The 27,215-nt window shown below is 35.2% G+C and overlaps 1 protein-coding gene across 1 annotated transcript in view; it reads left to right on the forward strand.

The window, feature by feature from the left end:
• The window catches only part of LOC109036079 (uncharacterized), a 43,630-nt gene extending 19,956 nt beyond the window's left edge, over positions 1-23,674 (forward strand). The window contains exons 8-14 of the mRNA XM_019050003.2: positions 1,476-1,623; positions 2,499-2,637; positions 3,113-3,278; positions 4,153-4,260; positions 5,185-5,244; positions 15,046-15,306; positions 17,701-23,674. Coding sequence (XP_018905548.2) covers positions 1,476-1,623; positions 2,499-2,637; positions 3,113-3,278; positions 4,153-4,260; positions 5,185-5,244; positions 15,046-15,306; positions 17,701-19,268 — 2,450 coding nt within the window. The 3' untranslated portion in view covers positions 19,269-23,674. The remainder of the gene's footprint in view (positions 1-1,475; positions 1,624-2,498; positions 2,638-3,112; positions 3,279-4,152; positions 4,261-5,184; positions 5,245-15,045; positions 15,307-17,700) is intronic.
• Positions 23,675-27,215: the final 3,541 nt, after the last annotated feature.

Below are 27,215 nucleotides of genomic sequence, written 5' to 3' on the forward strand. Positions count from 1 at the left end.
AAAACATTCAAAAGAGCTGCCTTCAAGTATAAAAAGGCCGCTAAAATCGACATCTCGGTCAATTTTCACATCGTGGGAATCCAGGTACAACTATGATATTTTAGTATGTTGTATGGATGGATAAGAGCTGTTATCTGGTACAGTATGAAAAATGTACTCCACTTTCTTGAACCTTAGACGCGGCGATTTATCGATTTTTTGCCGTTTTCGACACTTTGGGACCAATTTTCTCGGAAATTTGGCAACATAGGAAAAAATTTTACTGAACATTTTTTATTCATTTTTTTACGTACTTTTCAAAAATGTACACAGTTTTTGGATTAAGTTGAGTTTTGAATGTGTTAAATGGAAAAAACCCCTAAAAATGGGCCAAAAATGGCAACAATGGGCCATAAGGCCCCTTAAAATTTATCGGAGGCCTTTAAAAAGGCCAGAAACGAAAAGTACGCAAAAAAATACATAAGAATCATGTGCTGGAAGAGTGATAACAGTCGAAAAAGTCGACGAAAATAATTGTTTTTCGATTCCAGGATTTTGGGTTTGAGGCGCTGCTGCGCCCTTGCATGGGCTCCGTTCGGTCTAATATTTGGCACAGAGTCTACCTAAAACTAGTACTTTGAAAATATGAAACATTTAGCAAAATCCAGGTGGGGCCGGAAAAGGCCCAAAACGCAACTCCTCCTTTGTCCTTAGGCATGGAAGTATGAAAAATGTTTAAAAATGTACAAGTGGCTAAAAATTTCCTATTTTACATGCATCATTGGAAGCTGCTGTCTGGAGCATCGTGTAATAGGCAGCTCAGCGAGTGCTTGACTATCAATTCGCTAAGACAACCCTTTTTTGAGCGTTATGGTAACAAGTTTAGATTATAGCTGCCGAAAAGTACTCAAAAATCATCATTCAATTTCTCACCAAGAGAGGGCTACTTAATTTTTTCCCAAAGTAAAAAAAGAACACTTAAAAAGATCTAAAACTTTGCAAAAGGATATCCTAGTGGACACTGCGGACTGTGAAACTTAACATTTTAACAGTTCGTCAGTTCCAGTGGACCACAGAACCGTTTGTTTTGCGACGATGGCTAATCTTGTTGTTTTCATGCTTTAAGCAGTTGCTGTAAAATCAAGCTATTTTCCATAAAAAGTGTATCCTGAATGCCATCTATTTCAATTAGTGACTTCAATCAATATGTATCAGGTACATTTGGAGTTGTTCACAGTTGATTTTTGCAAGTCTACTTTGAATGTATAAGGGTCAAAAATACAAGGAAAGCGCACATTGTCTCTAATTTTCTGTACAAAATTCCGCTTGTTATTTCCATAGTTACCCACAGGAAATGACTCAACATGCTTTTTAATTTCTTTTTCTAAATTAAGGTGAAAACTGCCGAATATCCTAGCAGGGTTGTATCCAAAAAAATTAATCCTATTTTTTCATGTCTTTTTATTTCATTTCATATCATTTTCTGTCTGATGTAGGCTACCCGGATCCCTTCAGAGAAGAGCCCTCTGCTGCAGAAACGGCAGACTCGATCAGCAAGCTGACCCCACCCAGTTCCCCATCAGTAGCGCAGATAAAATCATCCTCGCATCGGCGAAACGTTAGCGATACCTCTGCATTCAACAAGTAAGTGAACTCTTGCAAGTAAAGTTCAAGCTCAGTTATGAATGATGTATAGTATTCCTAATAGAAAATGATAACACAAAATAATGATGAGAATATTTGGATTCAACTAGTAACATACAATAATCACTCAAATGTGCCGAAGAATGCTTGGAGTTGGGAGCACTACTTTGTGCATGGAACGCAGATGGAAAAAAAAATTTTTAGAAAAATTTCAAAATCATAAGGAATTAACCCTTTTTTCTGTGCTCGTCAGTGAATTTTCATAAGGAAAAGCCAGGAAATTTCTGTCATTTTAATGAAGGATCACTACATGTGCGTAAAAATTTTCAAAATCCTAGATGTTTACTTACTTGCAATCTGGTATTTTTGCCATTAGGCATTTCCAATTTGTATTGCGGAGAAATTAGATGAATGTATCAAAGTGATGAAGGAAAAAGGTCATTGTTTTTTAAAACTGTAAATTTACCAAGATCCACAGTTTGTCAGCTGGAACATATTTTACCTCTTTGTCAAGGAAAATCTTAAGTTTTGAAATTAGAAAAATGATATTCAGGAAATCGGTGGATCCTTCATTTTTGTAAATGTTTGATACAGATCTTATACATTTTCTCGGTTTCATTCACATATTTGACTTCCAAGAACCCATTGCAGCTGTCAGCAAAAATCATCTTCAAAATATTCATCAGAATTCGATCAATCAGTGGACGCCTTCTAGGCCAGTTTTTTTTTTTTCTTTTTGCAAAACTCTAGTAAATTCTTGATCTGAATCGGCCAGTTACAAGTTAATCTAGTGTAATTAAACGCAAATTTTTAGTGAATTTACAGTTGTCAGTTTAAAGAGCTCTTGCTAACTTTATTATTGTCTGTTGCTCTAGAGTATTTGCAAATGAAACTAGTCAATTTTTGGCTCCGTACGAAGCGTCGGTCAAATCGAATTCGCCTCCTTCGGAACCAGGAACGGTCAATTCAAACGAATTGAAACCAGCAACCACCATGGGCACATCCGTATCTCATGTAAGCATCCAGCTGATCTGATCAGTAAAAAATAAGATTTATTAAACTCATTTACTTCAAAAGATCAAAACTCCAAAAAGAGAGAGCAAAGAGAGAAATTAAAAGCTGAAAAATGAACGGCTTTACATGATCACCCTTAGAAAAAAAGGCCTCAGTTCACAAGGTAAAATTTTCAGTCAAGCGATTTGTCTTAAGCCGGGTTAAGAAGTTGGATTTTGAGCTTTTGATGGAAAACTCTGATTTTGTGAATTGAGATCAAAAAGTCAGTATCAAAGCTTGAATTTCATTTTTAACTTGTAATTATTTTAAGTTCAAACAACCTTAACTTGCCTTAACCAGTAATACTTCGCAAAGTTTTACTCGCTATTACTAGAAGTTAAAGAAGGGTTGAAGTAATTTTTTTATTAAAGAAGAGCTTTTCCTTTCTTTCCCTCAGCAAAGTCTCATTATTTTATCTCCTTTTGTCCCTTTACAGAGTGAATTACCAAAGACAAACCGACAAGTTGGTGAAAGTGGCCGCTCTGTCTCAACGGAAATGACCCACTGGAATCCGTTTGAAGATTCGTCCGATTTCACGCAATTATCGGAAGATCATCTTTTCGGTGCTGAATTCGATAGGATCCAAAGAGGGTCTCAATCTAGTAAGTATGCGATGATTTTTTTTTTGTCCATAAAAATGAAGCTTTTTTATAATTTTTAGTTTGTGTATAGTTTGCATTTTCACCAATTGATGTGTCATATGTAATCTCTTGCAATTTTGAAATCAATCCAGTTAAGGAGAAAACTGGTTCAACAGGGTTCTTCTGTCAGCAAAAACCAAAAAGTATCCTGAAATTTGATATCATCAGAAAAATATCAGGCAAAGTGGTCATAGATCAGCAGATTCTGAGTGCTTCAAGCATTTTCAAACATTTGATATAGTTAATTAAATAAATATGTTAGTTTTTGAAATCAAATGACTGTCAATGCATCAGTTGTGCTGCTCACAGAATCGAGTATTGATGCTTGATTCTTGTAGATCAGCTAAAAATAATACCTCTTGTCCAAACAGCAACTTTCTACGTTTTTCGGTGTATACAAACGAACTAAATGGTCACTAAACGAATTTTTCGAAGCGCAATATTTCAGTTAATATTAAACATAGAACGTTGCTGTTTGGACTGATTTTATTATTTTTAGCTAATTTACAAAACTCAAGCATCAAAACACAATTCTGTGACCAGCACAACTGACTTATCCATTCACGCCTAAAATCAGAAAATTTCATTTAAAATATCAAAGAAATCCAAAATGAAATTTTAGTCGACACCCCGTTGGAGTTTTATTAAAAATTTGTGTGAGGAAAAAAAATACTCTCTGACCTGTGAAGGTACAAAGAAGATGAAGAAGGAGACCCTGTCTGTTGTTTAACGACACTTCATCATTTTTCGTATTTTTTCCCCTTCTGTCTCTGTGCAACAATTCTCTTGTGCTTTTTAACAGCACGCATTCATTCACTTCCTTTTCTGCTTTCAGGTGTTACGAATGTAAAGAGTCATGAAAGTCTAGTCGCAAACTATGATCCCGGGAGTGCAAATAATAGTACAGAAGACCCTTTTAGTAGTGCTCCTTTCAATGTCCCAGGTAAGGAAAACTATTGAAGCCTTCATCTCTGGTCCAATAGCTGTGTTTTGAGTTTTCACTGAAGTATTTTCATCTTATTTTTTTTGAACTTGAAAACTGTCTGTTCACCAAAAATTTCCTCTTTGGAAGAAATAGACTGTATTCGATAGTAGTTCGATGTATCGTTTGGTTCAAAACAACAGAGCATAACCTCAAACTAATCTGTTGGGATTTAAGTTGAAAAAGCTGAAAATGAGAAAATTCCTGACAATTTCACTTTGCATTGGCATTTGGTACTCAAAAGAATAAATCATCTGTTACAAAAGACCCGTTCCCTCCGATGTCTAAATTGACTTTTGAGGCTATGTTTTTGTTTTAAACCAATCGATATCGATACAATCTCACCTGTTTGATGTATCAAATACGATCTATAGAGTGAGGTTGTAGAGGCAATGCCAGACTCAAACAACGTTGCTGAATTTCGTCTTGTAAAAATCAAAACAACTTGAATATTACTAGTGTGAAAAGACAGCCGTATCATTTGCTTCCTCTTTTAAATTATCAGAATCTTCCCAGAATCTGTCTTGAAAGTCTAAGAATTTTGTTTCCCCATTCTTACAATACCCTCCTTAAGAACACGCCAAATAATTTTGCGGCGCAAGTCCAAAGGATGGTCATAAATTATGCTAGGCACCAAGTCAGGGGAAGGGAGAAGGTCTATAGATGTCTAACAAGGGGGAAGGAGGCTTAAACCTAAAGTTTAGTTAGGTGAAATTTTAAAGGCCGCAAAGAGGGAGGTCAAAAATTGCTTGACGTGTGCCAAAATCCAAAAAGGGTCTGAACTTGTCTATGAAAAAGTAATTTAACACATTCATTTTATTCTTAATTTCAGTCACTTTCTGAATTTTATCAGGGCAACATTTAATGCGATCTGCTTTTTTTCAGGGTCCAAAAATAACACCAAAGACAGGCAACAGCAACTGCCCAGCAAGAAACCTCCGCCAGGTGAGTTTGCGTTAAAATATTAGCAAAAATGCACTCGTATCCAAACAAGCAGATTTTCATTGCAGTAGAAATCGTTCTCTTCAAAACTCAAAACTATCAACCGTTCACAGCAGCAAACTTCTCTTTTCTCTCTAATTGTAAGGTGTGCTAATGTGAGTCAATATTTTTAAGTTCGTTTGAGTAATGCAGCAGTGAAAACTATCCGGAATTTTTTTTGCTACCTCCTCAAAATTTAATCCTAGACGGATTTTTCCGTTTTTGAAGTGATCAATTTTCCAAGCCTGAATAACAGACTGGGTTTATTTTTACTCGCATACCTAATTGAGCGACTGATAGGTTCTCAAAATTCTACAGGAGCTTCCAGCTCCATGTTTAAGAAGTCATCTTTGATCTGTTTCCCCTTAAAAATAAACTGATCCTTTGGATCTCATGCGGAAGGTTCTTATTCTTCAATCATTCTCATGAATTATCTCGGATGAAATAGATTTTCAAAAAACCCTCTTTTGAGAGCTTTCATTTCAAGTATGGTTTCACAGTTTTGAGTTTTTTTAACTTCCTTTGTTACTAGTTAATTAACATAGAAATGAATATTTCTTTTTTTTTCCTTCTTCTTTTTCACATTTTTTGGATTTTTTGAGAGTTTTTTCGCCTCTTTATAAGACAAGTACACTTCTTTAATTTTTTTTTTTCTTTTTTTGCAAACCCAAATTTGTGTGCCTTAACTTGTATGTTTGGTATACAGAATTAGCAGTCGGCTATTTCGTTTTGTAAGCACTTATAACATTCATTCTTGTATGTACAGCTAATTAGTTCCATCATGTATATTTTTAGTGGTTTGCTCTTGGTGTGCAACAGGCTTTAAATAAATCGCTTGTCTTCAATGAATATCTGAGAATCAATTTCTTTCAGAAAGGTGGAAGTTGATTGTTCTGTTTTAAAACTTGCATGTAAAATTTTATCCCAATGCATGCGCTCCATGCAAGAAATATCTTTAGAGACTTCTGCGTTTCTCACAAATAGCATGAAGAAAAATCATCAAAATTTTTTTTGCTCACTCGACTTGTGGCTCCTCTCTGATTGAATTAATTGTAACAGATAATTTTGAAACAGTGCTAAACCTATGTGTTTCTTTAAGAAATTGATTCTAATATTCTTTCTCTCATCTTTTTTTTTCTTCCTCTTAAAACTTCTCTGTGAATCGTATGCGTCAAAGCTGTCATTGGATCCAATTTTTAATGCTCTCAAGTAGTTTTTCAAGCTTCTGGAGGTATTAATCCTCATTAATTAACAAAAAATTGTTGAAACCGAAACTTTTATCTTCACACCAACATCGCTGAAACTTCTCTATGTTGTTTTCCGCGACTCAAAAGAATTTTCTACCTACAGACTTTGTTTGGTGAAATTTTGTACCAGTAGTTACAAACAGGTCGTTTGCAAGGCTGCAACACTAGGAAAGATTAGATTGAAAATGTATTAATTGTCTAGAAATTCCCTAAAAGAGGTTAGATTTTTTTTTCTTTCTAAATTTGTCTTTCAGTCTCACCAGTTTTCTTAGTGATCCCATTAACTGAAAATTTGATGAAGAACCTGGAGGTAATTTTTGAAGTCAACCATCGAAATCACCTACTGGTTGATGCATGTCAAGAGTATTATTGTTTGAGAAAGTCAAAGAATTTGCGTTACGATGGACAGGTGAAACCTCAGAAATTGGAGGAATTGTTTTTCTGTAAAAATCCTAAGATTCCTCGGTTCCACTTTTCAGAAGTCCTAAGATGGTTTTTAAAAATCTTCCAGCATTTAGTTCCAGTGAAACTTAGCGTAGAATCACTGAGAATCATATTCATACTTTACAAAGGCATTATTTAAATGCGCAAATATTTACGGATAGAAAACTCGAATTTCTTTAGTTACGCTTTAACCTTAAAACTGCTTGTTTTCTTCTCCTACCCGCAAGTTAGGTCAGTCATTTGCATGATAAAGCAAGACTAAATTCACTTTAAATGCAATCTTTTCCAAGCGGTTTATCGAAGATTCGGGTGAAAATGCATTTGTCAAAGAATATTTTGTGAATTCTCTGCCGCAAACTGGTGTATTGGCTTGAGATTGCTTTCATACACTTTTTGGATTTGAGGCTTTAAATATTCCTTGCATCAGAGTGAATCGCAGGCAGCCTCTAATACAACCCGGCCAGCCTCAGCAATGCTGAGTCAGCATGCTTTATAAGTCAGCATGGACTCATGAGTAAGACATCTGCACAATGTTTGTCAAGTTTATCGGTGAAATTCTCCATTTTTGGTGCCTCTTTGATGTACACTTACAGAATGTGACCGTTTAGTCTCCTTTATGAAGAAAGGAAGAAAACATTATGATTTTAAAAAAAGTCACGAAGTGTTGTATGAAGATGAAAAACTCTATTAAAGGTGCCTGCAAAAAATTCTTTCTTTGGAAGAGCACATAAAAGAAAAATATTTTTTCTCATTGAATTATTTTTATCGAACTGAAGTTCATCGCATTATAAAAGAATAATTTTTGAATGGATCCACAGCATAGTATTTCAGCCCTTTCCATTTATCATGTTATCCATTCGAGGAAGCTAAAAATAGCTCTATTAAGCATGAAAAGCTGTGGGGGAGTATTGAAGCATTATGTAACGTATTTATGGACGGGGGCTTAGAGCGATGTATTGACTGCAATTCACCACTTCATAACAATCCATGTTTACGAAGTTGTTCTGTTTTTGAAGGGAAAGTATAATTTTGGGTGGAAGTTAAACAACTGTTAAAAACTACAAGAAAGAATAAGAGTTCTGTTCATATTTAATGATTCACGCGGGGAAATCCAGGTTTGCTGTACGATTGTGTTTCATGAAAGAAGGGAATAAAATTCATTACATAATTCTTGAGTGCTCCCTTAAGCTTTTGATCCTAATAATTGTGCGCAGGGAATTAAACTGTGCCAAAATATGAGCAAATCTATTTTACAATATATCAACTCATTAGATCTGAAGAGATGATGTGCAGAAGAAGAAATAAAAGAAAATGTTAATCTTGGTGTTCCATTGTAATTCATCCCATATCGAATGCGAACTGTGCAACCCAGAAACGTAAGCTAGCTGGCTTTTATTCGATTATTCCAACTGATGAACCATGAGTTGTCAAAGAACAAATAAACCATGGAAGCTACAGAAAATGAACTTAACAGAAACATGAATACAATCATGGTAGCAATGATTGTGCAACGAATTTTTACGTTATTGTTGCGCTTTCTAAAGCCACTTTTCCGTTGCAGGTGTCTAAGAGCATTCTGATGCGTGGGCATGGCCGTGCTGTCTTCCTTTCTCTTCCTTCCACCCCTTGCTGCGAACTTGCGATTCACTCTGTGAGGCGCCTTAATTAAGTCTTGACTCTTCTCTCAACCGTAGTTATCTTCAGGGATTTATGTAGCAATTAACGCTTCCTAGAATTCTCTCCGCATTGCCCTCAAGGTCAGATCGTGCCCTTTCATTGCCATGGAGCCCTATCTGAACAGTTGATTCGGTTTATATCTAACCATTTGTAATCCAAGGTTTCAAACTCTTGGGATTAAAATTGGATCCAAACAGTGACATGACCTCAAGGTGGTTCGTAATATTCTGCCGCGCTAAGGTAAAACGCTGTATGAGCCTTCAGGCGTTGCCAAATTTCCTCCGTTAAAAAATGAACTTATTGGGAAAGTTGTAAATATTTTTTTCCCAATGTTTTAGAAAATTTTGTTCGTAATTCAATCTAAAATATCTGAAAATGTTGAGGAAAAATATGCATAACTTTCTTCCAAAATACATTTTTTATCATATGTGGCAAGATGTGAATGTTTAGACAGCGTTTTTCCTTAGCACGGCAGTATTGCAGAGGGGTGCTTTTAATTCTCCATAGTTTCTTAAATGGTAACTGTAGAGTGCACAACCATGACAAGCTTCTCTCATGTTTAGGCTTGTTCCGGTGAGTTTTAGGCAAGTTGATAAGGCTCCATTTAAATAGGTTAGGTAATGTTATATTTTGGATAAAATTGCGATAAACGTCTCAACGCAGAAAACAATATACATGGTTTGGAATTTTTACCGCCGATGTGTTATCTGTAATGCAATTGAAAGGGTACATCTCAATCAGAAATACCAAACGTAGATTTTAATAGCCTCTTCCATTGAAATTACAATTAATCACAACATCTATAGTTAGTCATGGATTAATTGCTTTCTGTACTTGTAAGTTTACAAAAATAAGAATTGATTATCGAAACCAAAATATCATCTCATCTTAATCTGCGCATCTTTATGTAATGTCTTAAACAATTTAATTTCTCTCGATCATCAATTAAATGCTGGAGAGCAAAGGGAAATCAGGAACGTAAGAGTCAAATCGTAGAAAATGTGAAGTGGAAGGAAATTGCCCTTATCTTGAAAAAAGACGTATCTCTTCAAAAGTATTATGTATTTTTCAGTTTATTTTTATTAACCTCTTCTTTAAAAAAGTAAGCTATACTGTATCGTTTCTTGAACACCTTTAGTTTTTTTCTATGTTCTCTCTGAACCAAAAAAAAGTATCCTTAAAACCGCACCCAATTGAACAGAATATTTGAGTTATTGAAAAATTGCTCAAGCTCTCATCATTGCGCTCCTTAAAAAAATTTCCCATTTCCTCAGGGAATGTCTGATTTTCTAAGAACGCTAATACAGAATTCTTGTCAAAATTGTTTTGATTCTCTCTCCAGATTCAATTCAATGCATGTAAAATCACAAAAAAGGGTGCCAACATTTAGATTATGAAAATATTAAATGAAAACGGAAATCTTTCTCCTGGTAAAAATGGGAAAACCTATGATAGTGCATTACTCTCTCTCTCTCTCTATAATGACACCAGTTTTAATAAACATTTCTCTATAACCAAGGAGCCGTCCGTTCTCTTGAACCTCTTATGGTAGTTACAGCCCCTTGTGTCCCGAAAATTTCTTCATAGAGAAAACTCTTTCAGTCTGTCAACGATTTGCTACAGAGAGAGAATACTGTATTTACAAACAGCTTCAATTTTTTTTTTTTTTTTATCAAAATGAAGCTCTCATTATTATTAATGATACTTTGAGGAGAAAATAATTAATTACATCGTGAAGAGAAACACGTTTCAAAATTTTAAAATTAAGTTCAATACCAGAAATTTTCTGTTTTAATCAATAATTATCGTGATAACACAAATTGATCGATTTATGAGAAACATCGAGAACCATAAGTCGGCTGGTCCTTCAAATGGAATGTTAAATGCTTTTGTTCTACATGATTTTAAGTAATTTTGTTTATTGTATGTATGTCATTTATGTTTATTTAATTGCCTTGCTAAGCTGAGCAATAAAAAAATCAAGAAAATAATTTAGGAGCGTCCAAGTATTATGTTTTGCCCCTGTTAAAGTCTAGTGATTCCACAGGTCAGTGAATTTCAACAAGTCTTGAAAAAGTTAAACGTTAAATAGGTCCTGAAAAAGTAGGAAAGTATTCAAGCAGGTTATAAATAGTGAGAGCCGTATCTACCAGCAGCCTGATTATTGAAACTATGTCAGCTTGACAAGACAAGACCATGCTTTACCATCTTTACCATGCAATTTATCGCTTCTCAATGTCTTATTGGGTGGTTTCAAACCTTCAATAATCGGCCTGCAGGACAGCCATTCAGCAATTGTTTTGTCCTGTAGTGATTCAGATAGTGGCTTCTCCAAATATGTTTCTGCATATGATCCATCATGGAATATTTCTTTTGAACAGTCCCAGGCCTAGACTTTAAGACTGATAATGCCTTTAAAAGGAAGCACAATTTTTTCCATTTATTAATTTAGTTTAAGGTTCTTTTTGAGTTTTGAAGTGTGAAAGGTTTTCCAGAGCCATCAAATGGCTTTTCGGTCAAACGTTTTTCTTCTCCAAAGCTGAAAAACAATTTATTTTATGTTGTTGTGAGTGGGCGTTTTCTGGCTCAGCGCAAAATATTTTTTGCCTTCAAATCTACGAAGGAAAGAACAATTTATTTTTTGTGTTATGATTTGGCATATTCTATTCTCTTGATCAAATTTAAGCCCAAAAAAATCGAAATTTGATGCAGCTTATTGCTTGTATTGTAATCCTCCACAAGTTTCGGTTGGATTTTTCTAATAGCATGAATTTTTATCTCATTATTGGCCACGAAAGAGAAGCAAGGTCCATATTTTGTGAACAATCACTTTTTAGTTTATATATTTGATTTATATGTTTATTTATTCAGTTTTTCTCCAAGATTTTCGGTGCTATTTCATTGCTTGCTTTACAATGTTAGGAATTGTTACAAATTCGAGCATAAATTTCAGTCCAGGTGGCTTTCTTCACTGTGGCTGGGGCACATATTCATCGAGACAAAATAGGAGTTAATGAAATTTCCTTAGTGAACCATCTGTGGCGATCATTCAAAATCTATTCGTTTTTATTTTTGCATTGAAAGGTTACAAAAACCAATCTTTTATCAGTATTATCTAAGCCGTGTTGGTGGTTTATTCAAAGTCAAATTGTAAGAGTCCCTCAAATATGTATCTATGGTGAAATCGGAAGAACATTTGCATCTTGGTTTAAGACCGCTTAATTATTAGCCAATCCATGAAAATTACCAAGGAGAATTATCTGTCCTAGTACCCGGTGAATTTGATCTTAACAAAATAATATATGTAGAACGTAAATTTTATGAATAACACTCTGCTAATTGGAAGAAAGTTTCCTGAAAAATGTTTTTCTGTAAAGAGTGTTAAATTTATTTGCAGTGCCAGGAATTGCCAGATTCCATGAGGTATTTGCCGGAGAATTTTTAGCTTTCTTTTCTTTTCTATGTATCGTTTTTGATGAAAGCTTACAGTGATCTTACAAAGTTCTATTTTTCTAGTCCCCTCTACCGTTCTTCCCTTTTATAATCTTAAGTATCAATGCTTGAACTCAAAAACCAACAAATGGTCGTAAAGACGAACTACCTTTCCTCTAATCAAATAGTATTATGAATCAAAGTGTATGACTTTAAAAATTAATTAAATTCCAAATTTTATTGGCAATGTACTTATACATCATAAAAAGTAACCATATTTTATTATTGTAAACTGTTATATCATTGAAATATATATCGAGAATATTTGTTGCAATTTTGCTGTTTCTTTGACTTCATCGGTGTTCTCAGGTCAGGGAAGTTGATACGTCACCAAATTTGGCTTCATTCCTTGCAACAGATTTCCTCTACACCAAACCAAGTCTTGATTTTTTATCTTAAATTTTTGCCTAGTCAGTTGCTTTGAACATCCCTTTCCTTCTTTTGTTCTTTGGATTTAAAATAATCGGCAATTTCATCCTTTTTAATGTTAACGCCTCGTGCAAGATGACACTGACAGCTTTGGTGTCAGTATTCTTCAAATTTTATCTCTATCACGCTTTTTAACAATTTTTTAAGTCAATTGCAACTTTTCACTTTTGGTTTATAAAATTCTCTCAAAATCCAATTTTTTTTAAATATCTTTTTTTATTTTTATTTTACGTTACATTTGGACCAAGTTAAGCAGATACGCATCAAGTCGCATTTCGGAAAGAAAAGAATTGGGCGTAGTTTTGAATTTGATTAGTTGTAAATTTTCTCTTAATATCAATTAAAAGTCGCAATGAACACTTTGAATGTAAAAATATTCATCAAACTTTGTTCGTAATATGGTTTCTTATGGAGCTATAAAACTTTAAGCCTCTTTCTCTCATTTCTAATGCGATGCAACTTGGTGTAGTTTTGTTAGAGCTGGTCCATTTTCTCTCTCTTTTTTATAGAAGGGAAGCAAAATTTTATTACACCATAAAAATATTTTTGATTGACTGGACGTATTTCTGTCAAACGGAACTAAGCGCCAGTTTGAGTTCCTTTTGAAGAATTTAGAATCCCGGATAGCGCGTTCTGTCAAACAGAACTAAGCGCTATGGAAAAGCATTGCGAGTATAGGAACGAATGAGTCCAGCGCCCGGTTCCGCCGCCAATCCAAGCCCCCCTCTACCTTCCACCCCCGATGGTGCTTAGTTCCATTTGACAGAAATACGTCCAACTTATGGACCCGCTTTCCTGTACGAGACCCATTAAATAAAACATTTACCAAGCAAAGTCGTAAATGACCGCAAACATCTACAACTAAGCATTTTTCAGCACTTTTAATTAGTAGTTTGTCACTTTAAGTCCTATTTTGCAGAAGTTTTTGTATATATGCATGTTAAAAATACACTAGAAATTAAAGGAAAGACCCAGAAAAGCCTTCTCAGACTTTTTTGGTTTTTAGTTCATCCAGTGCAATCTGCTGTCAGATCTGCTGAAATCTTTCATTATCCCACTAAAATATTAAAGTACAAGGGTGGTTATTGGGTTAGAGGCACATGTCACAGAATTTTATCTTGATAAATAAATCTTAGTCTACTTATCAACAGCAAAACTGCTGAAATGTGCATTTCGGTTTACAGCGTTGCAAACTTCCTGCCATATTTTATTTTCTACATAGAAAACATCGTCATTTCTTTGAAACTTCGGTGATATTTCTTCTCCTATCTGAGGAATTATTGGTGAAAATTTCAAGTCATGATATCGGTTTAGTCTCTTTTTAAAAAATAAAATAGAAGCCAAGATTTTGAAACATGCAAACGGGATAAGCATTTTTGTAGTTTCATCGTCAATATGGTCCACACTGTAGAAAGTGCCTGAGTCAGTGATTGGCTCATGGTATTTCGTAAGGGTTAAAACTTATAGGCTCATTGCCTCATTCATGCAACGCGGGCTGGCCAAATCCAATCAACCCCTTCGCATGAGATTGAGCCACTCGCTTCCACTTCTTATGGCGTGAGCCAAAACAAAAAGGATTAAGATCAGTCCAAGAACAATGCAAAATAGTAACGTAGGTATCGCTGGTCAATTAATACGATTTATAATGTCATCCGTCACAGTTAGGCATACAGTAATTTCTCCCAGCTTGATCTTATCTGTGGTGTATCTTGATTTAATTGCACATTAACTGTTGTTAATGAATGTAGAAATTTGAGTTCAATCAGTTCTGAAAAGTATTTGATGATTCTCAAAAAAGAACCAAAAAAACATTCCAACCCATTTTTTTGGAGAGTCTTTTCAGCATTTTGTGCCAGCCAAGAACAGTAAAAAAAATACAGTTGCAGAATCCCTGTGTTGGAACCTTGAAAAATGTACTACCGCGCATATCAATAAATTATCGGTATCGCATATCGGTAAATTGTATTTATTCTAAAATTATGAGGAGTGAATGTTCTTTGGTTTTCCGGTATTGAAAAATTTTGCAGTAAAAAAAACAGGGTGTCTACCTTCAGTGAAAACCAGAAAGTATCAGAGAATTCTATAGCATCAAGAAAATATTAGAAAATTCCAAGTGCGTCAAGCATTTTTTAACTATATGCAATGTAGCACATGCAAAAGTAAAACAATTGATTCAATTCATCAAAAATGTTGGTTTGTGAAGTCAAACAAGAGTCAATTTATTCGCGCCAAAACCAAGAAATTTTATCCAAAATTTTTTAAAAATATCAGGAAAATCTGCACAGAAATTCTAGTAGACCCCCTGAAAAATTGAAAAAACCAAGAATGGAGTTATAGTGTTTTTGCTGCGGACGGCAGTGTAGGTAACAGGTGCTGAAATATCGAACCAACAAATTTATTAATTTCATTCTGGTATGCTTCAAAATATTTTAATATAGCTCTGTTAATGTTTCCCCTTGAATTTATTTTCAAACAGATGATCGATGCCCTACGAAAGATAAATGGCGGGAACACACGAAACTCTACAAGTCTGTCATCCTGGAGCAAGCCGAGGATTCTGCTCAGGAGATGTTGCACGATGTCTACCAGTCAGAGAGTGGTTCTGCAGATAAGCTCATTTCAGCGAGTAACTCGCCGCCTTTTGTAAGAGCGCCTCTGGAAGACCGATCGAAGTACGAGAAATTGACTTTCAACAAGTATGACTTCTCGGACTCGGAGGATAGTGATAACTTAGAAGGTATTTATCCAGGCTCCCATGATCCTCTACACAGAAAAAATTAAATTGCTGATTTAACAATTCAATTGCTAAAAAAAGTGTCTGCAATATTTCAACGTAGATTTCACAACAAAAAAATGCTACTTTAACCACTATTGTAAGCTAATTTAACCACGGGGATAGTTAAAATAGCATTTTTTTGTTGTATAATCTAAATTGAAATATTGCAGTCACTTTTTTTCGCTATTGAATTGTTAAATCAGCAATTTAATTTTTTCTGTGTATGTATCCACATTTCTGCGTCAATTATCTCAGCCACTCATGGATCAAATCTAAAAAACTTTTGCTTTATTTTAAGGCATGAGGTCTTGAACTGGAAAAAAATTGTGAATAATGGGGATTTATCAGGGAATTAAATAATAAAAATAAAAAAAAAATAAAAAAAAAACAAAAATAAAAAAAATAAAAAAAAAAAAACCACTAAGAAGTGGCCCCAACTGTATGTAACAAGGTGGAGAAATGGTGCTGGGTCCACACCATTTCGCAGGGAAAACAGAGCCAAGAATTTCCAAAAATTATAATTAGAGTCAAAAATTTTTTTAAACTCTAATGCGTACCAGTACAAAACTGAGAGAGAGAGAGTGTTCAGCGCAGGCAGTTTGCATTGGAATATTAAGTTGGAGTCACGCCGAGAGTTCTATACCGGTTTGGGCCTTTTTAGATCTTATCAGCATATCACCCTCGGTAGTGAGCTCAACTTAATATGCGGCAAAATCCAAGACGGCATTAAAACGCTGTCATGGATATGACCCGAGGCATGAAACAAAAGTGTGATCCTCGCGCCATCTACCGTCGTTGCTAAACAACTCTCATGACAAAACAAGGAAAACCCGAAAAAATGATTGTCAGGCTCAGTTTCGCACTGGTACGCATTAGAGTTCCAAAGATTTAATTTTGACTCTAATTATAATTGTTGGAAATTTTTGGCTTTGTTTTCCTCTCAAAATGGTCAGGGAATTAAATTCATTGTTAAATCATATGAAAAATCAGGGAACCTGCTCTAAAAACCGGTGATCTCTTCTTCCACTGCTTAGAGTTTATGTTATTGCATCTGAGCCACCATTATTGACCTCTTCAATGACATAGCCTATGGGTATCTTCAAATCATCAGAATAGTAGGGAAGCTTTCATTGATCAAATAATACAAACATCAGAAACGCCTTTGGAATTAAAAATTCCAATGTGCGTCAAAGAATCGGCTGAAGGATGAAAAAAAATTGGATAATCGCATCTGGAACTTCAGAGAATTATATAGTTACTCCCAAAGAAATCCAGCAGCCTGATTATTGAAATTTTGTGTTTATCCGGTAGACATAGGTGACATAGATTAAAAGGCGGAGCGTGATTGGTCGGCTATGTCTTATCGCTGCTTTATCATGCCTATCGGGTGGAACTCTCGACAAGTTGAAGGCACCTCTTAAGTTTCCGACAGTATGTCGTCCGTTCCACCTGACAAAGGCACGATAAAGCAGCGATAAGACATAGCCGACCAATCACGCTCCGCCTTTTAACCTATGTCATCTATGTCTATCCGACAACCACAAAATTTCAACAATCAGGCTGCAGGGAAGTTAGAGAAAACTTTAGTTTCTCATCACTCATCAGGGAATGAGTGCCTAATAATCAAAGTATGAACATGATCAAGAATTCCAGTCACTGTGTCTTAAGCTGAGTTTATGACCATCAAAACGTTTCTACTAGTTTTTTGCTTGTCTAATATAGGTGGAGATGAAAACATTGGGAAATTTTCGGGATCATGGGGATCCATGTAGCTTTGTTGCTCATCTTACTTAAACCTTTCAATTACCTTGAGAATATTACTGAATTTTTAATAGGCAATGAAAATTAAATAGGATGCTTCACGTGAAGGCAAACAAAATTTTAATCAAGGTGTCTACAGGTGTGAAAAATAGGGAATTGGTAAGGAATTATATCAGGTTAGGGAAAAGTCAGGGAATTTTATGAAGAAGATTTGAAATTTGAAACATCTTGAAACTTAAAATCTTAAGAAAATCAGCCCTGTCTGCCTAATCAAACTATGTATCAATGGGGTGCTGTGTTCAGGGCGGTGAGTTACCCTGTTAGTAGTGAAAGAGGAATAGTTCTCTATAAGGAATGGCAAATTTAGTTAATTGAATGATTAATAGACGAAACAAAGGCTCACATTTTACTTGTATTTGCAGTGCAATCAATGCTAAATATTTTGCATTTTCAGTTCTACACATTCTAATTGTTTATGTGGAAAGTCAGGAAATAGCGATAATTCTGGTCAGGTAAAACCTGGAAAGTCAGGGAATTTTATCATCCAAGATTATAGACACCCTGTTAATACTTGCACTGAATGTTTTCTTCCAGAAAATGAAAAAGGCTCCAGAGTCCGCAAGAAAAAACCGTCGGATATCCTGAACGAAGGGCGTAAGAAGCTTTCGGAACTCTCAAAATCAGCTAGCCGCAGGTCTGGCAAAAAGACTGGCTCGAAAAAACCCAAAGCATCCCATCGCAATCAGGTGAACGTCTCCGAAAAACATGAAGAGTCTGACGATTCCATTGGTTCGGCAAGCGACCTTCGCGCTCGAGAGGAGGAGGAAGACGGAGAAGAGGATCGCCATTCGGAAACGGTGACCATAAATGACTCGGTCATGACCTGCGGATCGTCAGCATATCATGCCGAATGTGAGTCCATGGCACGAGAAGAAACCATCTCCAACATTAAACCGATGGCCAGGCTGGAAGAGGTTGCTGAACCTGAAAATGTTGACTTGCTCTTGGGTCACTCCTACGGCTCGAAACCACTTCTTCTTGACGATGAATTGGACGATGAAGGTGATGGAGACGAAAATGGTGACACCGATGGAAACCAGTCATCACCACCTTTATTAATAGATATAAATGATGATGTGGACGTCTTTGCCTTAGCACCCTTTCCGTATAAGTCACCCAGAAGGCAGGAGAAACCAAAGGTGGAGACATCACCGCCTCTTCTAATTAATATCTCGCCGAAAACATCTCCCTCTTTCCCGCAGCTAGATTCTAGTTACGTGACCCATATTCCTCTCATTTTCAACTACCAAAATGTTAACTCCTTGAGTCAATCAGACACCCAGTCGCTACCTGTGAATATAAACGAGACTTTGGAGAATTTTTACGCCCAGGAACGGGGCGATTTCGTAACGACCAGTTTCACATCCGCTGCCAACACAACCGCAACTTTTAGTTTTGCAACAAACTCTGTCGCTAGTAGTCAAGCAAATAACCCATTTTTAACGCATGTAGACAATTTTTCGCTAGGCACGGAACAGAAGCCCAATGGTGCAGTAGAAAATAATTATGCAAGGGAAAATTTTAGAGACCAAAATTCTTTTGTAGACAGGGAGAGCTTTAGCAACTGTGATACTCCACATTCGACGTACCAGAACTTGCCTGGTGGCGATTTTGTATCCAAGAGCTCTGATGTATTCGGTTTTGTTCCTTTTGACAGCATCGCCTCGTCACATTCCAATATTCCTGTTCAGAGTCTCATGACCAACACTATCTCTAGGACTAAGTCGGATGTGTCTTGCAATTTTCCTTTCAAAAATCCAATCGCAAGTGAAACAGAGCAACATCGGAAAACCAGCGACCCAAACACATCCCTCAGTGGATTGGAGACTAAGTTTTTGACTGTTGCTGAGAAAAAAAAAGCCCTGGTTTCTCCCATCAAAATGCGCTCATCGAAAAAGCTGTCTAAGAAAATTGCTCAGTCGTCCAAAAATATTTGTTTCAGCAATATGAGTTTCGAAGATTTTTCGAATGATGAAGCTAACTGTCAGACCACTGAGCCCATCCCTTTTGAGGTTGTGAGGTTATCTAACGAAGATGAAACGTACGCTGAGTCAGTTAACAAATTTGGGTCCCTGAAAAGGCGAAGTAATCCATTTTCATGAGAATGAGTAAGCTTATTGAGTGAGTTTTGACCTGATATTTGAGTCCGTGTGAGTATTAGGCTCAAATATTTAAGTTTGTAAGAGTGAGTCGTGTCTTATTTAATAAAATAAGTAAGACTAATTTTTTTTTTCTTTATAAAATTGTAGCATTTTCTCCAAAGAAATCAGTATTTTAATGTAATTAGTAATCACCGATTGCTGTTAATGTTTTATGAAATTTTATTCTAGGTTGGTCTGTATTGTTGAGTGCCGTTGAAAACTAATGTACCCAAAATTTTAAATCTCAAATTGTGTTTCGAATGTCTGTCATGAATCAGCCCTGTAAAAAAAACTTTCTCTGAAACCTCTCCTTAATTTATGAAGTTATGTTTTTCTGAAGCTCAAAACGAATGTTGAATCGTGAATCTGAATCTTTCCACATGTTTTGTTAACCTATCCAAACCGTTTGGCTTTCAACCAGATATTTTCTCTTGAGTGAAAAATTTGTCCTCATTCTGGTAATTGAGACCCTTGTTGTGACTTTCTAAGTAAAAAAAAGGCTGTCGTTCTCAGAGCAATATTTAGGAAGGAATTGATTTTTTCCTTAGATCGGCTGTAAAATTTTGCCCATGAGTCTCAAGAATAGCCCCTTAATTAAAATGAAAGACGTCTCTGGTGATTGTTTGTTGTGTCAAAGAAAAGTGTCCTAGTGTATCTGAACTCGTAAATATTGACCTCTGGACATTAAGAAGCAAATCTCAACAACGCTTGAAAAGTTTGATTTTTCAACTCGAAACCTGAAACTTTCATGCCTTTATCTTTGAAATTGAAATTATTTTTTGGCAATAAAATCTTGCCTTTAATTTTATAGGCAAAGAGGAGGATGCTTGTAATATCTTTATGTAACAGGTGGTATACTTTTCTGTTTTTTAGCCTTCTATCCTTCTGTATACGACATGGGAAACACAAACCTGGACCCTCTTTTAATTTTCATCAGTTTTTCAATGAAATTTGGCCCAAAAATATTGTTCCTCTCAAATGCGAAAAAAATTGAAATCGCAAAATATTTTTAACCAAAATTTTACTTAACTCGGAGCTTCTGATGCGTCTCCCAAGGTCCTTTTTTTTAGTCTCTCATTATCAGTGTAGAAGGTATGCGGAAAATTTGAGTGTAGTTACATATTTTGTTAACAATGATTTTCAATAATGAGTAGTAATTAATTTCAATCATGATTTTTTTAATCTGTAATTTTAAATCTGCATTGCAGAAATGATCTTCATGCGTGTTGATTCACAATGAATAATCCCGATCCTTACTTTGATCTTTGTTATTTAATTTTATTTGTCGTTATGCTCTCCCCTGATCAATGTACTTACGTTTTGTCAGAATGATTGTTGCTAACTTCGTGGTTGTTTCTATTCAGAATGTCATTTTACCATAGTATTATTTCCCCGCTACGAATTGTTTTATTGAGGTGAATCTTTTGTGGAAGTAAACAGAGACCGATTTGTAGAGCACATATTGACGTATTTCATGTTCTGTTTCAATTCAGCTGTTTAAAACTCTAGTATTTGTGATCTTACACACAAATGCCACTTGTAAGTTTGCGAAAAACGTTCCGGTGCTATTGCTTTCATCTAAAATGAACTCATAAACTGTTATAAAGATCTCAGAGTGAAGGCTGTAATAATGATTTCAAACTTAATTGTAGAAACATTCGCCTCCCTGTCCGCTGTCAGTCCATTGTCATTTCTTCATCTTCCACTGGAAAGAGCTCATCCGCGCTGTTTCAATATTTCTTCCAACATTTTATTTTTTTCATGGGAGAACTGTCCCTTGTATTTGTTTGAAAATTTTTGAGTATTTTCTCATAAATGTAAGGAAAAGTCACTGATAATTTCAAGCTAATTTATGTGACAGTTCTTCTATCAAAAAAATCAAATGTTAGTAAGTAACAAAACAAATGAGGTACGTTCCTTTCCAATATTGTGTTTAGTATAACCATGAAAGTTCCGACTTGGAGGGCTCTCTGAAAAGCGTAAGAGTGGATATTTGATGCATCTCTTGGGACCATACTGTTTATTTCAAACTTTTAAGTAAAATTATGTAATGAAATCATGTATCCCTTGACCGTCATTTTCTGGGAGAAAATCAATCTTTTTTGTGTAGACTCTTTAGAGGATTACTTCAGTTGCTTATTCTGTGTCAGAGAATTCCTTTGTAAATTAAACTTTAGAGTTGAAAGAAAGAAATCTCTGAAGTCTCGCCTTGTGTCGTCAAATTAAATGTAAACGTCAATGTTTTTATTAATTTTCTCTTTACATTTTTTAACATTTTTCTAAAGAATAGACAGTTGAAGTGTGTCTTAGAGTTTATCAGATCTGCTTTTTGAAAAAGTCAGAAGATTAATCAGTATCGCAATGAAATGGGTTTTGTACCTTGGGTTTTTTATACCCTCTCTTTTTAAAAATGAATCCAAAACTTCTTCAGTGCACAGGTGTTTTGCCCTTCGGTAGATTTATTCAAATTCTGAGCTGAATTTTCGACAACTTCCCCGGTTATGATGTATGTTTTACTGATTCTAATCAGTCTTTTGTGAATTTTTTACAAGTGTATTGCAAAATATTTGAATTGTGCTCAAAACTGGTCCGGTCAAAATTAGTCGCTTCAGGGTCAGCAATCGCTGAACTTGATCCAAGCAATGAAAAAAGGAAGATGCTTTATTTTTTATATCAAGCATTTTTGAAGAGCAATTATCTCATCAAGCATTTAGTCACAAAACTTGTTTTTGCTTTTTTAAAAAAAAAAAAAACTGAAAAAACCAAATCTCTTTTTTTAAATTCTTGTAATTTTAAACCTTAGTCCAAATTTTAACTTCACCTTAATCTCAATCCAGTGATAGCTTTTTAGGGAGAGTTGCAAATCTGTGATGAAAATTTTAGTGTTATTCTCTTAGGCCCAAATTTTGTTGCTACGGTCGACTGCAAGCTGTGAAACCTAATCTTTAGTTAGGACTTTAAGTCGGGAAAGTTACATTTTAAACTCAAGCTGTACGAAAATTAAGCCTCAGTTCCTCAACGGTGTAAACCATTAATCAACGATCGATTAACGAAGTCGACATTCTTGCCTCAACTTGCGACTGACTTCAAATCTGCCAACAAAATTTGGGCCTTGCATGTTAAATACCTTTTTCCAAAGTATTTGCCCTCAGTCAAATTCTCAAAATTTACAAAAAATAATGTAGATACCCTAACCAACGAATATAAAAAATTTACTTACGTCGTAGACAATACTGTATTTTGTTTTTTGTAAATGGAGGTACGCCGCTCTTGCATAGTTGTCCTCTCTATGATTAATTATTATCTTATGTGTAACTGCTTCTCAAAAGTGGTTCAAATCTTCCTTTTAGTTTTTATTTTATCATATTTTTGCTTTTTGATTTCATTTTTGAGTGAATTCCACTCATTTTCCTGTTCAGGTAGAAGCAAGATGTCTATGAACTTTAAATGCCTACAAATTTACAATGTTTAGTGTTATGAACGTAGCAATTTTTTCTCTTTTTTTAACACTCTTCTGTTTCACTTCATTTCAAAAGAAGTGAAAATCTTGAAAACGGCTCAGTTTGTTTAGCGTGACGTAATACAGTTTGAAGACAGCCGAAAATTTGCTTTTTGTAGCCATTAATTGAAAATTACAGTGGCTTTCTAGAATGAAAAGAGTATTTTATTTTTTTTTTTTTTTTTTTTTTTTTTTTTTTTTTTTTTTTTTTACAGATAGCTTCTTTTAACTTTGCTATTCCTTTACCACTGGCTGAGAAATTTTGAGGACTGGAAAAATTCTGTCAGGTATGTTATCCTGATCAAGAATTAAGGTATCTTAGAAGTGGAGTGAAATTTCTCCGCTTTGAAAGAAACCCAACTTTTCCAGTAAGTCTTTGTGTATCTTGAATATTGGCTAAGAAAAGCTTGAAAAATACGCTCTAGGCGTGATTCCTTGTGCATAGTTTGGAACTTTGTTTCATGTTCATAGACAACTTGCTCCAGTTTTTGTGTTCTTTTGTAGATAAGTATACTTTCTAGTTTTGCTTAATTTTGTTGTTATCTTTTTCGTTGCGAGAGCTGAAAGCTTACGCTGTTTCGGCAGGGAAATGAAGTCGCCCAGCTGCACGCCGAAGTTGAGAAAATTGTACATGAGTGATTGTTGAATGAGTTCTTTATAGCATAGCAATGGCAGCGTATATTTTTATTACTAGTCTTGCTTATTGTTTTCGTACGCCAAGTCACTGATTATTGCTAGAAGTGCAGATTTCAAATCTCATTTTAACAGTATTGTAGAAAAGATTCTTGTATTTATTTATTTTCCTGTATTTCAAAGAAAATGTTGTATTTATTTATTTTATTTACTTTAAAATATTTTTTTAAACGTTCACATTGTCTTTTTATTCCATTGACTTTAATTTCACGGTTGTGAGACCTTATTTACCTAGAACCATTCCTTTGTGCGCTTGAGAGAATCGTTTCTGTAAGGTAGAAGCGGTTCTCCTCCTTAAGATTTGAATTCTGACTTTTCGGTGCATTTTTAGTCAATTTTAAGATTTTTAATCAAATTCGACATCTTTTGACACCCCTTTTTTCCTAAGTTTTGCAAAAATGACACAATGCTTCAAGGCACTGCTCGTGAGGCTTAAGTGTTTTCTGTCAGAAACTGAGGAACCCATTTCTTTTCTGAAGGAAACATGTAAGCTTTTTTGAAAAATCAATTTGATGGTTTCAAAGTATTTATTTTGAATGCACACTTGTATTTGCCATTTTTGAAGGCGCTACTTATTCTGCCGTACTAAAGAAGAACGCCGTATGAACATTCGAGAGATGTCAAATTTCCTTCGATAAAATGTATATTTTTGCGGGAAAATATGAAGATTTTTCCTTGAAATTTTCAGGGACTTAAGGTGAAATTACGAACAAAATTATCTGAAAAATTGCAATGAAAATATTAATAAGATTTATGAAAGTAAATTTGGCAACGCCTAAAGGTTCATACGGCATTTTTCCTTAGCACGACAGTATTCTCCAGCTGATTTACCCATCCATTGTCTGATCAGAACCAATTGTAACAGCGTTGATACTCTTGAGGGCTCGCTGTCTCTTGATTTGTGTACATCTTAGTATAATGACGTGTAGGCGTATAATTGAATTGCTTTGTTCAAAAACGGCCTACCTGGGGGGGGGGGGGGGTTCCGGACATTTTGTCAACGATTTTTTGTCCGCGCACCTTTTTTTTCTAGTACCTAGTTTACGCCCAAAACTTCGTTGACTTGGTCCAAGCGTTATATTTTAATTGGTATGTAAAGTTATATTGACAATATGGAAATGAGAAATTGAGAGAGAAGGAGGTGTTGTTATGATTGCTCATTTTCTAAATGAAATGTTATTACTTTCTCCTTTTGAATCATCTTTTTAAATTGTCATTGGTGAATACTTGGTTTTATTTCTATCCTTAAAATATTGAATGTACAATATACCTTATATATGCATAGGTACTTTTTTCTCTCTTTTTTTTACTTTTTCTTTACGAAATTATTACTTCATTTTGAAAACATTTATATTTTTAAAACGTGACAAATATTTGTAAAACCTTTTCCAAGCGACATCAATCTCAATGAGCCGCAGTTGTGCTGACAGAAACTGCAAACATGAATAAAAGAGGGAAAAAAACCAAGAAGCACGCAATCTTTAGTTTTAACCCATTTTTACATCGATCTTTTAGAGTCAAATACGTCAAATTTTGAGCGTTTCGTTGCGCGTACACCTCGCTGCAGCACAATAAAAGCACAAAATGTAAAAGAAAAAATTACCTTAAGTGCTTTGGAAATCATTGAATTTGACTTGGAACCACCAATATTTAAAAAACACACATTATATTATTATTTTCCTTTGATAAATTTATACATATTTTTTCCCCATCAATTTAAATGAGAATAATCAATGCAGAGTGTGCTAACATTTCAAAATCATGAGTTAAAAAACGCTGACTATGTGAGTATAAATATTAAAGCTGAACAGAGCGGAGCGGCGTGCTGCCAGCGCGAGAGGCTTACTGGCGCCTACAAAACTAAGTGGATACTTCACGCATTGCGCAGTGCTTGAAGTATCGCCTTAGGTTTGTAGGCGCCGCAATGGTAGAGGTCGGTCATGGGCGACGAAAAAAAAAGTCTGATTTTAAATATTTTTTCTTGGTTTTCTAGTAGTTAAGCTTCCAAAATGAATGTATCCACGGTTCTAGGATCTTTGAACCCTTCCGCTTTGACATGCGGGTTGCCTAAAGCTGACATTGCAGGTGGTATCAAATTTGCCGTCTAATTCTCAAGGTTTTATTTCGCTTTTGCATGAGTTCTGTGGCAGATAAATCAAAATTTCAATTAAACATGCTTATTCTCCTCCCTTTAAGGAACATTTTGGTATATCATTAATGTGCATTGGCATATTTTTAGGAGGACCAAAACCACCTCCAAAGCTTGCTTTAAAAAAAACGCCCAAAAAAATGTTAAAATAGCTCGATAAAAAAATGTCCACAAGTGTCCGCAAAATCCTTTGTTGGGTTGCCTCCTGTACACTATCAGGAATGATATTATGTAATAATTAGCCGCTAATATCCGCTAATCTGCGAAAACGGTCCATTTGAATGATAGGAAGTCGCGCCTGCTGGGAATCCGATCTTGCTCTATTGTCACCAAAAAAATCGTGCATCACACCATATCCTTCAATCTCGATAATTTTTCTACTGATTACTGATTTTGGCTTATTTGTTGATATTTTTGGACGAGACATTAACCTTCTGTTAGTCTTTGAAGCTGATTCGATCAGCGTTATACTGTGCGATAAAGTTTAAGGTGTACGTTTTGCGCATTGTATATTTCACAAGTCCCGTTTCTTGCAAAATGTCTTCAACATACCTAGAACTCTTTCATGAGCTCCATACAAATACAATTTCAACTCCCCCCCCCCCCCTTGGAGGATGGCAATACTTTCTCTACCCTAGGGTAGCGAGAAAGTAAAAACTGGTTGTGGGTTGAAAAAGAAGAAATACAAGAAATTTCTTCAAGAGACAATAGTCCTTCTCAGAGGTTCTTCAAGGGATCAGAACTTGCATGAAAAGTAAATTTCCTCCTATTTTAATATTTATTCAATAAATATGTTTCAAACTTCACTCCAAACATCGAGGAACAAAATGAAATAATGGAAGATAATATAATTTTTTTTTCTCTGCACTTTCAATTTTTTTATCTGGTGATAAGTACCTATAATAATTTTCTAGGATGACTCGATAAAAAGAAGCTACAGTATATACGTCTCTTTTTTATTTCTTTAATATATTGATCTATTTTTTGAAATATGCATATTTGTTGAATAACTGAAAGAGTAGAGAGTTCATAAAAATGAAAACGTCTATTGACTGGCTGGAGGAAAAGAGAAGAAAAATGAACATTATCAGAATGTTCCGTATATGTGTCAGTATGCAATTGCGAGAAACCAATTAACATGGACAAAAAACGATGTTAGCAGAAATTGAAAGAAATATGGCAACCTTCGTGGTGAGGGGGCTGTAAAGCCGTCCTCCCTTACTCCTCAAGTAATGTCCTTGAGTCAAGTTCTGCAAAATTATTCTTTACGTAAGATGCTTACGGTCCCATTCGCCGAAAGTAACGTGATAAAACAGCTATCGAGGATCCCATTTTCAATAGTTATGAAAAAGTGTGTCAAACTCGTATTAAAACTCGTTATTCGGCTGAAAAATGATCAAAAATGGAATCTACGACGAAAAATACATTAAATGAGTGTAATTTGATCTATTCTAAGGGTGGGAAATCTCCGTAATCAGAGAAAATAAGACGCGTGATGCGCGATGACCGACCCCTCCCATTGACTCGACGTGCCGCCGCCACGTGCCGCGGCGCCTCAAGCAACTAT

This window comes from Bemisia tabaci, chromosome 9, assembly GCF_918797505.1.
Source record: "Bemisia tabaci chromosome 9, PGI_BMITA_v3".
Classification (NCBI taxonomy): Eukaryota; Metazoa; Arthropoda; class Insecta; order Hemiptera; family Aleyrodidae; genus Bemisia; species Bemisia tabaci.